At 60.2% G+C, this 13,369-nt stretch overlaps 1 protein-coding gene across 1 annotated transcript in view; it reads left to right on the top strand.

The window, feature by feature from the left end:
• Nucleotides 1-11,543, top strand: part of RIPK4 (receptor interacting serine/threonine kinase 4) — a 28,177-nt gene extending 16,634 nt beyond the window's left edge. The window contains exons 3-8 of the mRNA XM_058732073.1: nucleotides 48-196; nucleotides 1,982-2,031; nucleotides 4,289-4,447; nucleotides 5,228-5,331; nucleotides 6,773-7,034; nucleotides 8,993-11,543. Coding sequence (XP_058588056.1) covers nucleotides 48-196; nucleotides 1,982-2,031; nucleotides 4,289-4,447; nucleotides 5,228-5,331; nucleotides 6,773-7,034; nucleotides 8,993-10,152 — 1,884 coding nt within the window. The 3' untranslated portion in view covers nucleotides 10,153-11,543. The remainder of the gene's footprint in view (nucleotides 1-47; nucleotides 197-1,981; nucleotides 2,032-4,288; nucleotides 4,448-5,227; nucleotides 5,332-6,772; nucleotides 7,035-8,992) is intronic.
• Nucleotides 11,544-13,369: the final 1,826 nt, after the last annotated feature.

The raw sequence follows: 13,369 nt of genomic DNA, 5'->3' as shown, positions 1-13,369 counted from the left end.
AGGCCCCAGCGAAGCCCACTGAGCCTCGTCTGACTGCTGTGTTACAGATTTCCGATTTTGGGCTGGCCAAGTGCAACGGGCTGTCCCACTCCCATGACCTCAGCATGGACGGCCTGTTCGGCACCATCGCCTACCTCCCTCCAGAGCGCATCCGGGAGAAGAGCCGGCTCTTCGACACCAAGCACGACGTGTACAGGTGTGTGACAGGCGTACAGCAGGTGGGGGCAGGTGTGCAACGGCTGTGGGACGGGTGTGGGACAGGGTGGGACGGGTGTGCGTGGGGGCCCAAGCGGGGGCTCTGCACCTCAATTCCCAGAGGCCATCGGACGTGAGGTTGAGACCACGCGAAAGGGCTTGGGGTGTGTAGTTTGTCGGTCCACGTACCCCGGGTGTACAAGAGACCCTTGTCCCCTGCGAGTGCTGAGCCGAGGGTGGAGAATGTCATGGCTGGTGCCAGCTAGAGACAGTTCTGTGGTCAGCCCCCACACTGTAAACGCTCTGGTGTTTTTATGAAACGTGGGGTTTTATAGCTCATCTGCTGGGGGAGCCTGCTGCTCGAAGTGATCTGTGTGTCTGTACGTGTGCGGATTTGCACTCCTGGAACCCAGTTCCCTCTGGCCCAGTGAGTGGCTTATGTTTCTCACGTCACTTACCTTTGACAGAGGAATGCAGACACATCGGGGGCTGTTCGCAAACCAGCGTCGGTGGGGTTTATGTGCTTGAGAATAATCCCCAAGTCGTTGGCGCCTTCCTTTTCCAAATTGCGAAGGTCTTACTCACTCAGACCAGTCGGAGGAGAAGAGAGGAGGGAGCGTGTGCCTAAGCCCCTCACTGTGGCTCTTGTCTCACGCGTGGTGACTGTGACCCTAAGCCCCAGAGCCCTGAGCTGTGCCTTTTTGACATGACCGGCATCCGGAGTCCTGGCAGACTGGTTTCACGGTGACCATTGTGCGCCTGCCTAGCTGGGCTCTGAGCCGTCCGTCCGCTGGCGAATGGCACGTCGGGGGCTAGTCATGGCTTGTAGAGTTTGGGGAGAATGAGGTTCTGTGTTTACTTTGGAGTTGAGAGCTTCAGCTCTTGGACTTGCAGACTTGCGTTCATTTTCAAAGGAGAATTCCCGCATCTCTGTCAGCAGCCGCTCAGCTCCGTGCAGGGTGGCAGCTGCAGGTTTGGACTCCTGGTTTTGTTTTTTAAAAAATTTTTAAAATTAAAAAAAAAAAAATTTGTTAGGTTGTGCTTTTTGGGGTATATTCAGAGTAGCTATATATACGACATAGATAGATAGAGAGGGAAAATATACTTTCCAACAACCAAAAAAGGGCCCAGGACGGTGAGCTGGACCGCCCCCTGTGTTCTCCGTCTACTGTCTCCACAGCCTTCTGCGAAGTCTCAGTGAGCAGGCCGCTCGCGCCCCCCCCCCCCCCCCCCCCGGGGCCGGAGTCGGCGTCTTGGTGCGCTGCACCTGCCACGAGATGGGGGTGACTTAGGCAGACACAGGCCCTTCTCCCCACGAGCTGATGTTCCAGCAACAGAGCGGTGGTCCTTTTCCTCCCCTCCCTCCCCCCTGCCACCCCCTGTCCCCACCCGCCCCGTCCTGCCCGTGCTGTCTGAGCTGGAAGCCCAGCTGGTGTGGTCGTGTCTGTGGTGTCACATCCGAGCCGCCATCGTGATGCGCTCCACAGTATGGGCGCCTGTGTAAAGCATCCATGGAAAATATCTTAGTGTCCTCCCCCTCCCCCTCCTCCCTCTCCTTTCCCCCTCCCCCTCTCCTTTCCCCCTCTCCCTCTCCTTTCCCCCTCTCCCTCTCCTTTCCCCCTCCCCCTCCCCCTCTCCCTCTCCCTGTCTCTCTCTCTCTCTCTCTCTCTCTGTTTCCTTTGAAGACTCTGGAGTGGTCTTCCTCAAGCTAGTTGCTGTTGGGAGAGCTTTTGACTTTGTTTGAGGGTCCTGCTCACAGATACTAACCGGCCGATTTTCCTTGCAGCTTTGCCATTGTGATCTGGGGTGTGCTCACGCAGAAGAAACCGTTCGCAGGTGAGTGGGCTTGTCTTTGGGGAAAGTGCATCCCTCTGTCTGTCCGGGGACACGGGAGGGCGCTCTCCGTGGTCCTGTTTGAGCTGTGCCTGTGGCCCGCGTTCCCACAGGGGGTGGTGCGGGGGTTGCTCTGGGCCACGAAGCTGGTGGGGCCATCCTGTGGGGCAGCGGGGACACTGCTCTGTGCTGCCCAGCGTGTCCTCCTGGAGCCCCGCGGCCTCTCTGCATGCAGACAAGCAGTCTTGCGGCATAATTCACATTTCAGCAAAGGCTGCAATCTGAAGGGGTCTGTTCAGGGGATTTCTTTATTTAGGTGCCAGCTCATTCGTGTGTGTGTGTGTGTGTGTGTGTGTGTGTGTGTGTGTGTGTGTGTGATGTAATGCACGTGACATAAAATCCATCCTTTCATCCGTTTAAAGTGTATAATACAGTGACATCGAGTACGTTAGCTGCTGTTCTGCCTGTCGCACCAGAACGTTCTCATCCCCGCAAAGGGAAACCCCGTGCCCATCCAGCCCATCCCCCCCTGCCCCCCGAGAACCACCTGCTTGCTTTCTCTGTGGATTTGCCAGCTGCGCTTATTTCCAGCTGATTCTGTTTTTGGATTTATATACATATGGTAAAATACATACAAAATTTACCATCTTACCCACTTTTAAGTGTGCACTTCAGTGGCAGGAAGCACCTTCACACTGCTGTGCAACCCGTCTCCAGAACAGTTGAGTGATTTTGCACAAACGTGTACACCCAGGTCACCTCCCTTCCCCTCGAGGGCTGTGACATTTCTTTCCCTTCAGGCAGCCGCTGTTCTGGGGTCTGTCCTCCCGGTGCCGATACCTTGACTTGTTATAAAAATCGAGCGCTTCTTCAGCCTCATCATTTTCCTCCACGGGCGCGTGGGTTATTCACGCCGTTTTGTGGTTTGACCAAAAATATCCAAAAACGCAGAGCAGACTCAACGTGGGGGCCCCGGGTCTGGGAGCCGGTGCGGGTTGGTGTCTGTTGTCTGTCCATCTGTCTCCCTGACTCCTCCCCCTCCGTGGAGGCCGTGGTCCGGATCCGTGCTGGTGTGGCAGTGTCCGCTCTGACCCCAGACTGTCCCACAGACACGACACCCAAGGCGGGTACGGGATACGAACGTCGGGAGCCAGGGCCCGCGTGTTTTACTGCCTGGGACGTGGGGAGTTCAAGGCAGAGAAGCAAAAGGTGTTTCTTGATCTTCTCCCATCTGTTTGGCCGCAGAAAACGCCGCGGGTGTTGCTTTCCCATCATTCGGAGGGCCTCCAGGGATCTGGAAGCCAGTGTGCTGGAAATAGCGCGTAGATACCCACAATAGCTGTTGCACAAGATTTAACGGGAGGGCGGGACACGGCATCGCACCAGGAGCCTGGCAGGCGCCGGTGACTTGGGGCCAATTTTCCACGCCTGCTGACATGCGTGTGATGCCCCTGCAGGGCTCCCCGGCCGTGGGCGTGCTGGGGACTGTGGGGTCTGGGGCGGGGAGGGGGTGGGGCTGGGCTGCTGGGAACAAGGAACTCGGAGTCCAGCTTGATGCACGTTGTGGTTTTGGGCTGAGCAGAGAGAAAAGTCTGGCCCGCTGAAGGTCACCTTGGGCCCCTTGGTCTGTGACCAAGGTTTGGGTGATAGGAACGAGTTTGTTGTGCTTATAAAGGTCGGAGCAGAGGGCAGGGGGAGCCCCACATTATGACTTGCAGGAGGAGAGGCCCCCTGTTTATACAGCCCAGGTCTGAGCGTGCTCTGAGGGGGCAGGCGTCCCGGGACACCATCGCTGTGGCTGGCTCACTGCACGGGGCACCCGGGGCCTGCGTTTCGGTGTAGAGATCGGAATTTCGGAAGGCTCTTGCGTCATCACAGGGCGATACGGGTTCGCTTGGAGGCTGGCCCACGTGACTTCGTGATTTTTAAGTGTTGCCTCCCTTTGGTGTGCGCGCGGGCCGCTTTGGAACATGTCTCGTCAGATACTTTCTCCTCTGAACCCTGGTCGTCTTGGAGTTTGATGCCCAGAAAGATGTGCCCTGTGATACAACGCACAGGCTCTGTTGGGTGCCTCGCAGGGAGTCTCTGCGGCCTGGAAACGGGAGAACAGACGTGCTCCGTAAGGATCAGGACCAGAGGGAGCCGTGGGCTTTGCGAAGGAAGTGGCTGCCACCGGCCCCACGCTCCTTTCCTCCTGAAGGCGCGGAGCACGGCCCCCAGCCCCGCGGAGCTGCCCTGACCGGGTGCCTTCCCTTTGCAGATGAGAAGAACATCCTGCGCATCATGGTGAAGGTGGTGAAGGGCCACCGTCCCGAGCTGCCGCCCGTGTGCAGAGCCCGGCCGCGGGCCTGTGGGAACCTCGTGCGCCTCATGCAGAGGTGCTGGCACGGGGAGCCGCGAGAGCGGCCCACCTTCCAGGGTGAGTCCGGGGGGCCCCCGGGGCTCGCGGCGCGATCGCTCTGCCGTGGCACGGGAGCTGGGGTCGACGAGCAGGCCCGGGTGGGGGAGGCCGTGCAGACAGGCGCAGCGGGGAGGGCCCCGCCTGGACGGGTTGGCCGCTCGCCTGTGGTCCCCCAGCACGCGGGGTCGGGGTGGGGCGGTCACTGCCGGCCGGCCGCCCCAGCTGCAGCCCGGTGGAGCCGTGCTCGGTGCTACGGGTTCGGACCAGGGGTACGTCTGCAGGGGACGGAGGAGACCGCTCACCTGCGGCTTTCTCTGCATTTCTTTTGGGGTCTTTCCCCCGCCCCCGCCTTGAATGGGTGCGTCCTTGGGTTAGCAAAGTGACTTCAATAAAATGAGAAGTGATTGTAGCGTTGAAAGCACGTGGGGGGAAGCGATAGAGTGTCCCCTGCCGGGTGCCGGCCACCCTGGCCAGTGTGGGGACACGGTCTGGTGGCTCTTGCAGACGGGGCTCCCCCTGGGGAGGGCTTCTTTGGGAAACCGGGACACCGTGACTCCTCCTTGGCACCTGGCACGACCCTGCCAGGTCGCAAACGGTAGGCCCCCCGCGTGGCCCCCGCGGAGGTTCCGGGGGGGATAACCTGGGAGCTCTGCCCAGCCGGCAGCCTGGGCAGCTGCAGCACCGACCGGTCCCCTGGGGTGCGGCCTCTTCTGTCCCCCGCCCAAGTCGCACGTGTAAGCCGCAAATGTGGAAGTCATTGTCCAAGTGACGTGCCCTTTTCCATTTTCTCCCCAAAAGAAATTACGTCTGAAACCGAGGACCTGTGTGAGAAACCCGATGGTGATGTGAAGGAGACAGCTCAAGATCTGGACGCGAAGCAGCCCCTAGAACCCAAGAGCCCGGTAATGGGGACCTTCCTGGAGGTGTCATTTGGGGGGGGGGGGTCTCGTGTTTTCACCCTCGAGTCCTCCCTTTCTGCACATTCCCCTGCTGCCTGGACCGGCCCCTCGGCTCACCCGGCGGGCGGAGCCCTGTCCCGTGCGAGCAGCCACAGGGTCCTGTGTTCAGGAGCCGGTGGCAGGTCGCGTGGCCGGCTCTGGTGGCCCCAGGCTCCTTTCCCGCCCAGCCCCATCCTGTCCCCACCTCCTGTCTGCGGTTAAGAGCGAACAGTGTGGGCCCGCATTTGACCTCGAGGAGCTGCTGGTCGGATGCTCTTTGAACCAGGGGAACAGAAGGGCCGTGTGGGCCCTGTTGCGGGGCGGGGGGTTCTGGGCTCCTGTGGTCTGGCTGTCTCCGCGCCCCTGACTTGGAAACCTGGCCACTTTGTCACCGCCACTCGTAAACGGTTACCGCCGGGGGCACCCACATAGGTCACGTGAGGTGTGATGAGAGACCCCGAGGCTACAGGTAACTCAGTGTCCGTAGCGGACTCGCAAAGGGAGGCCTGACGAACTTTCTAACGTGCCGTGTGGCGGGAGGCCACTCACCCCAGGCATCCGCGTGAGGCCGGGAGATGAGTCCACGCTTGAGGTGTGCCCACAGTCTGAGCGTCAAGGGGCGTGTGCGTGAGGGTGGGGAGCAAAGGTGTCTGGGGGAGGCGGCCTGCCCACCGACAAGGGAGAGCAAGGCACCCGGTTCGCGGGTGCGACTCAGGGCACGGAGCCACCAAGTCCGAGCGGATGGCAGTTCCCAAGCAGAGGGGGGACCAGGGACAAGCGGGCGTGAGTCCGGAAGAGTCGTGAGTCACCCTCGGGTTTAATCGCGCTCCAGAGACCTACCTTTCTGGAAGCCCGTCAGGGAGACCATTGCAAAGGCCCCGTTGGTACGTGTTGGATTGGGGCGCACCGGTGACGCTGTGGCTGGGCCCGTCCCTGCACCCGCCCCTACGCGGCCCCCCAGCCGGACTCAGGCGGCTCGGAGGGAGGGGCACAGGTGCGCAGGGACCCCCAGCCCCGGTCCCATCTCCTCCCTCTGCTGCTTGCTGGTGCTGACCTGCCAGGTGGGCGCGGCCGGCATTCAGGCGTCACATTCTCCCAGCACGGTCACGGTCCACCCGTCGTCCAGGTGGCACTGCGCGTACGCCACTGTGGTGACAGGCTGGGGGCCACGCCGCCGGGCTTCCTGTTCTCATGGAGCCGTGTCTCCCCGCCTCTCCCCAGAGCGGTGCCTCTCTGCCTGGCGGGCCCGGCGCGGTGTCCCTGGGCTCCCCTGCGTCTGCTTGTGGCGGGACGGCCTGAGCGCCCTGTGTGGCTGTCTGGGGACCGAGCGTCCCCTCGCCCTCCGCCGTCCCCGCCTCTGTCCTCCTGGCTGGGTCTCACCTACCTCCCTCTGCCTGGTTCGCAGAAGCCCGTGTGCTCGCCTCTCAAGCGGGCCTCCGCCCCGACCTTCGACAGCAACTACAGCCTCTCCGAGCTCCTGTCCCAGCTGGACTCGGGCACCTCGCAGACCCTCGCGGGCCCGGAGGAGCTCAGCCGCAGCTGCTCCGAATCCAGGCTGCAGTCGGCCAGCAGCAGCAAGAGGCTCTCGGGGGTGTCCTCTGTCGACTCTGCCTTCTCCTCCAGAGGGTCGCTGTCCTTGTCTTTCGAGCGGGAGCCTTCCACGGGCGGTAAGCGAGGACGCCGTATCCTGGGAAATCGTGAGCCTGGCTAAGGGGCCGTAGGAGCCCGCGAGCAGCTCAGAGAAGCAGGCATCCAGCTTCCAGACCCAGTTCTTTACTTTCTGCCTCCCGTAGCTAATCGGCCTGGGGAGTCAGCGGCACAGCTGGCTCACCGGGCCCATATCTGGAGGTGGGTGCTGGCCGAGTGGCCGGCCGAGCGGCTCCAGGGGCATCACTTAAGCGTCAGGGGGACGGGCCAGGCCGCCAGCTCTCACCTGTGCCGACACCAGGTGTAGGGGCTGGCGTCAGGTTTGCGGACTGAGAACCCTGACCTGTATCGAGGGAGTCCAGGTGATTCTAACCCCACGCCCTGCAGATCTCTCTCGTGTAGAGGCCAGCCCGGTACCCCCTTTCTCTGATACCCCTTTACTTTCTTGTCTGTGAGCTCTCTGCTTGTTTCAGCCATGCATTGTGGTGGCTGAGTTGTCCCTGGACGTTATGACACCTTGGTCCCGTCTGTATTCTCCCTGTTGGCGTGGGGTTCTTCTCAGTTAGGTGACCTTATCTGTTTATGTTGATTTCGATGGGTTTTCCTCTTGGAAGGGGCCTTTTCTGTGCCCCTGCCCTAAATGCCGGTGCCCGGGTCCTGGGGCCGGCCCTACACTGTAGCTCCCTTGCTGCCCCCGGGGAGGCTAAGATGTCCTCTCGTGCCCTCTGAGTGCTGCAGCCCCGTGAGGAAAACGGGTTTTCATGCTCAGGGTGACAACGGTGTAGGGGGGCCAAGTGCCCCAGGGTCGTGGAAAGAACACGGACCCCAGCAGGAGGGGCAGTTTGTTTTTCCTGGCAGATCAGGGAACTCCTTCTGGAAGGAAGTGCTTTTCCTGGATGCACTGAGCCTCCTGGGATTTTCAGAGTGGAATATTTGGGGCAAAAGAGGGCATTTGGGGTTGAGAAAACACCTTACGAAGACACAGGGGTGGGCAAGGCCCAGCCGGGCGGCTTGACTGGAGGTAAGCGGTGGGTGATGGGGTTGCACAGGAAGGAAATACCCCGTCTCTGGGAGAGAAGTATGCTATACGACTCTCTCTGGGTCTGATACTCTCAAATGGCATCTTCGTGCTCGCACGCGGTCGGTTTCCGTAAAGACACAGATGTCGTCTGGGTGGCTTGTGTCTTCTCGAATTCCACCCTATACCCCCACCCTCCCGCGCAAGTCCCCTTGAGAACGTTTCATGTGAGGGAGGGGCGGGCCTTCTTTCACGCAAATCGGAGGCCAGACACCGTGGTGGGAGTTTTACGTTAAATAGAGGTAAGGCTGCATGTGAGGCTGGGGCGGGGAGCAGCCAGTGGCCCTGGAAGGGTGTCCCTGCTGTGGGAACTGTCAGCTCTCAAGTGGACTGGGACGCCTCCCTGGTCTGTGCCTTTCATTCTGTTTCCTTTTTTTTTAAATGTTTATTTTACTTTTGAGAGAGAGAAAGACAGCGCGCGAACAGGGGAGGGATGGGCGGGGGGAGACAGAATCCGAAGCAGGCTCCAGGCTCCCGGCTGTCAGCACAGAGCCCGACGCGAGGCTCAAACTCACGAACCGTGAGATCGTGACCTGAGCCACAGGGGGACGCTCAAACAACCGAGCCACCCAGGCGCCCCATTTTTATTTTCTTAACGAAGCAACATTAGCCATCACCGCCATTTTCTGAGCACAGACAGGCCGAGTTCTGCGCCCTTATCCGATGACGACCCTGCGGGACAGCTAGAATGACTTTTACTTTGCGAGTTCGCGGGAGCCCCTTGGCCTGCCCGCGGTCTTCCCCCTGCACCGGAAATCTAATAACACGGCGGGGGAGACTCCTGAGTGGTTTCGGGCACGCGGCGACCCGGAGGCCGCTGGGGAGGCGCGGGCCGCGTTAGGGCGCCCGCCAGGCCTTGGGAGCGGCCCGCAGCCCGAACCTCGTATCTCTCTCCCCCAGATCTCGGCACGACAGACGTCCAGAAGAAGAAGCTCGTGGATGCCATCGTGAACGGGGACACCAGCAGGCTGATGAAGATCCTCCAGCCCCAGGACGTCGACCTGGTCGTGGACGGCGGCTCCAGCCTGCTGCACGTGGCCGTGGAGGCCGGGCAGGAGGAGTGCGTCAAGTGGCTGCTGCTCAATAACGCCAACCCCAACCTGACCAACCGGAAGGGCTCCACCCCCCTCCACGTGGCCGTGGAGAAGAGGGTGCGGGGCGTCGTGGAGCTCCTGCTGGCCCGCAAGATCAGCGTCAACGCCGCGGACGAGGACCGCTGGACGGCCCTGCACTTTGCGGCCCAGAACGGGGACGAGTTCAGCACGCGGCTGCTGCTGGAGAAGAGCGCCTCCGCGAACGAGGCGGACTGCGAGGGCCGCACCCCCATGCACGTGGCCTGCCAGCACGGCCAGGAGAGCATCGTGCGGATCCTGCTCCGCCGGGGCGGCGACGTGGGGCTGCGGGGCAAGGACGCCTGGGGGCCGCTGCACTACGCCGCCTGGCAGGGCCACCTGCCCGTCGTCAAGCTGCTGGCCAAGCAGCCGGGCGTGAGCGTGGACGCGCAGACGCTGGACGGGAGGACGCCGCTGCACCTGGCCGCCCAGCGGGGGCACTACCGCGTGGCCCGCGTGCTCATCGACCTGCGCTCGGACGTCAACGTCTGCAACCTGCTCTCGCAGACGCCCCTGCACGTGGCCGCGGAGACGGGGCACACGAGCACCGCCAGGCTGCTGCTGCATCGGGGCGCCAGCAAGGAGGCGGTGACCGCCGAGGGCTGCACCGCCTTGCACCTGGCGTCGCGGAACGGGCACCTGGCGACCGTCAGACTGCTGGTGGAGGAGAAGGCCGACGTGCTGGCCCGGGGGCCCCGGGGCCAGACGGCCCTGCACCTGGCCGCCGCCGGCGGGCACGCGGAGGTGGTGGAGGAGCTGGCCGGCGCCGACGCGCTCGACCTGGCCGACGCGCAGGGGCTCAGCGCGCTGCACCTGGCCGCCCGGGGCCGGCACGCCAAGACGGTGGAGACGCTGCTTCGACACGGGGCCCACGTCAACCTGCAGAGCCTCAAGTTCCAGGGCGGCCCCGTCCCCGACGCCGCGCTGCTCCGGCGGAGCAAGACCTAGCCTGGGGGCCCCTTGCGGGGTCCCTGGCCCGTCGCGTTCCGCCGCGGGGACAGAGTGACGCCGGGCCGGCCGGCGCCGCGCGCCTCGTCCGCGGCCCGGCGGGGCGTTGACCGGGCGGCCGGCGAGAGGCCGGTGACCGCTGACCCTTGATTCGTCCGGGGCATCCGCTCGGCCGCGTTTCCCTCCGGAGGCAGCTGGCGAGAATGCACTTGGCTGTCGACCCGTCGCCCGCCGATCGGCAGCCCCGCCTTCCGCGGGGGGGGGGGGGGGGGGGAGGGGGGGAGACGGGTCGGAATCATTTCGTTGCGTGTCTTGCTCCTACTGTGGGTCCGTCGGTGGCAAAGCCGTGGGTGGGGCGCAGTTCACCCCGGCCTCGGCCGAGCCACCTGGGGCCGCTCGGAGCGCAGCTTCTGGGGAGGCGGGAGCGGGAGGCGCCGTGGCTTTTTATCTGCGTACCCAGCGGCAGGCGAAGAGCCTGTTTCCGGAAGTTTTAGCGGAATTCTTGTCTCGTAGGCTACCTTTAATAGACGAACGCGGAATCGCCTGTTGCTTTAAACCTGTTAAAAAAGTCCGCGTCGGCGGGTCGTCCGGTTTGTGAAGAGTGAACGTAAAGTCGTAAGTTCGGTTTTGAAAAGCGAACGGACAGCAAATCCGACCGGCTCTTTCATATCCAAGTTTGCCCTCCGCTCAGCGGTCGCGGGGGGCCGCACGCGCACCCCGACGGTGCTACTGGCCGTCGTTCCTTGTTGCCCGAGAGGCGTTTGGAACTCTGGCGCGAACTGTGTCAAGACAGCGTTCATACTTCATCGTTTCGGTTCGGGACGTCAGTGTTATTTAGCTAGACGAGCCCCCCTCAGCCGGGGGTTTCTTTCCCGCTCTGACGTTTGCTGCGGCGGTTATCCGTGCGGAATGCTAGTGTCCTGGGGTCTTAGGAGTTTTCTGACCTGCCGGACAAACGCCTGCGTTGTGCGGGAGCCTTGGCCTTAGGATGTCACCCCCGAGGCGGCTCCAGGAGACAACGGCACGCTCTTGGATGTAAAAGACGCGATCCTAGCCGTGTTCCTTCCGTGTCTCCCGTGTCCCCTGTGGTGCCCCCTGTGGTGCCCCCTGAACACTGTGGACTAGGTTTGCCGCAGGGCGTGAGCCTGTGTGCAGACATGTGCTGTGGCCTGGTGCACAATACCGAGATTGATGTTAATGTACCGTGTATGTTAATGTGAATCTGTGGGCAGGATACTTCTTTTCTATGACAGGAAATATCCGTACCGCTTAGAACTGGCTATGTTTTAATATGCCTCCTGCGTTCACCCCAATATGCTACCGTTGTATAGAATGTGTGGAAGACAGTTCTGTTCAATGTCAATAAAACGAAGTCCTCTTCTACTCTTGGAGTCCGTGAGACGACTTTTTCTTATAAATGAGTGCAAACAATCTGATTTGGGAAAACCAGAGAATTCGGTTCAGGCAGTCATGTGGTCGGAGATGCCCTTCTAGAAGGGTAGTCTGGGTGCTCTGAATTAACCTGTGGCATGAGGGGAGAAAGGAAGTGGAGGGTGGCCCCAGGCTTCCTGCCTCCTTAGCTCGGCCCTTCTACATGTGTGAACCAGCAGAGAGATGATCTCACGTTGGTAGAACAAGTTCCTCACGCCAATGTTTTTATGTGTTTTTAAGTGTTTATAATTCTTATCTTTATTTGTTAAACTTACATTTTGACATCGTTTCAAGTTATAGGAAAGTTATAATACGTAGCACTCTGGTGTACCTGCTACCCAGGGTCCCCATTCACCTACATTTACCTCATTAGCTTGATCATTCTCTTTTCTTTCTCATCCATCTGCCCACATACCCATGCATTCACCTGCCCATTTTATCCATCCATCCATCCATCCATCCATCCATCCATCCATCTATCCATCTGCCTGGCTACCCACCTGCCCATCCCTCCCTCCCTCCCTCCCTCCCTCCCTCCATCTGTCCATCCATCCATCTGCCTGGCCACCCACCTGCCTATCCCTCCCTCCCTCTGTCCATCGATCCATCCATCCATCCATCTATCCATCTATCCATCCATCTGCCTGGCCACCCACCTGCCCATCCCTCCATCCATCCATCCATCCATCCATCCATCCATCCATCCATCCATCTGCCTGGCTACCCACCTGCCCATCCCTCCCTCCCTCCCTCCCTCCCTCCATCCATCCATCCATCCATCTGCCTGGCCACCCACCTGCCCATCCATCCATCCATCCATCCATCCGTCCATCCATCCATCTGCCTGGCCACCCACCTGCCCATCCATCCATCCATCCATCCATCCATCCATCCATCCATCCATCTGCCTGGCCACCCACCTGCCCATCCCTCCCTCCGTCCATCCATCCATCCATCCATCCATCTGCCTGGCCACCCACCTGCCCATCCCTCCCTCCCTCCGTCTATCCATCCATCCATCCATCCATCCATCCATCCATCCATCCATCCATCTGCCTGGCCACCCACCTGCCCATCCCTCCCTCCCTCCGTCCATCCATCCATCCATCTGTCCATATACCTCTCCATCCACCCATCTGTCTGAATACATTGCAGACAGTGTGTCCCATGGCCCCTAAATACTTCAATATGTATTCCCCCCAAATAAGGACTTTCTATATAACCACATGTACCAATCAAAACTAGGAAATTAATGTTGATACAATACTATCATCTAATCCACAAATCCCCAAATTTCGTTGACTGTCTCAAAAATGTTCTTTACAGAAAAAACTACCACTGGGAGCGACAAGTGAATCCTCCTTCCCTCTTTCTGGCTCAGGAACCACCCCCTTCCCCCCAATTTTATTATCCTGACTGTTGAGTCTTCAGTCCTCTGTTCCTCAGTCTTCTCTTTTATAGTTTTTCCTTTTGGGGGGAAGTACAGTTATTTTGTAGAAAGTCCTCAATATGGGTTTGTCTTAATTCTCAGGATTTTTTTAGTGATGTATTTTTGGTGCAAATACCACAGATGGGAGGGATACTGGGTATAAAGCAGATCTTTCCCTTCTCCCTTCTTAATTTTTTGCTTCGGTATGCAGTCATGGATTCCCATTTAATCAGGGGGTTCTACTTCATTATTGTCATTTATTTGCGTGTTCAAACGACCCCCAGTTTGGCCAATTCGAGTGCCCCGTGCCAGCTGTTGTGTCCCTTTGATGCATCCCGGTCGTTGTTTGAGCCCCTC

This window comes from Neofelis nebulosa, chromosome 5 (assembly GCF_028018385.1).
Source record: "Neofelis nebulosa isolate mNeoNeb1 chromosome 5, mNeoNeb1.pri, whole genome shotgun sequence".
NCBI classification, from domain to species: Eukaryota; Metazoa; Chordata; class Mammalia; order Carnivora; family Felidae; genus Neofelis; species Neofelis nebulosa.
The sequence above is the reverse complement of the archived record's forward strand: the minus strand, read 5'-3'. Positions and strand labels throughout refer to the sequence as shown.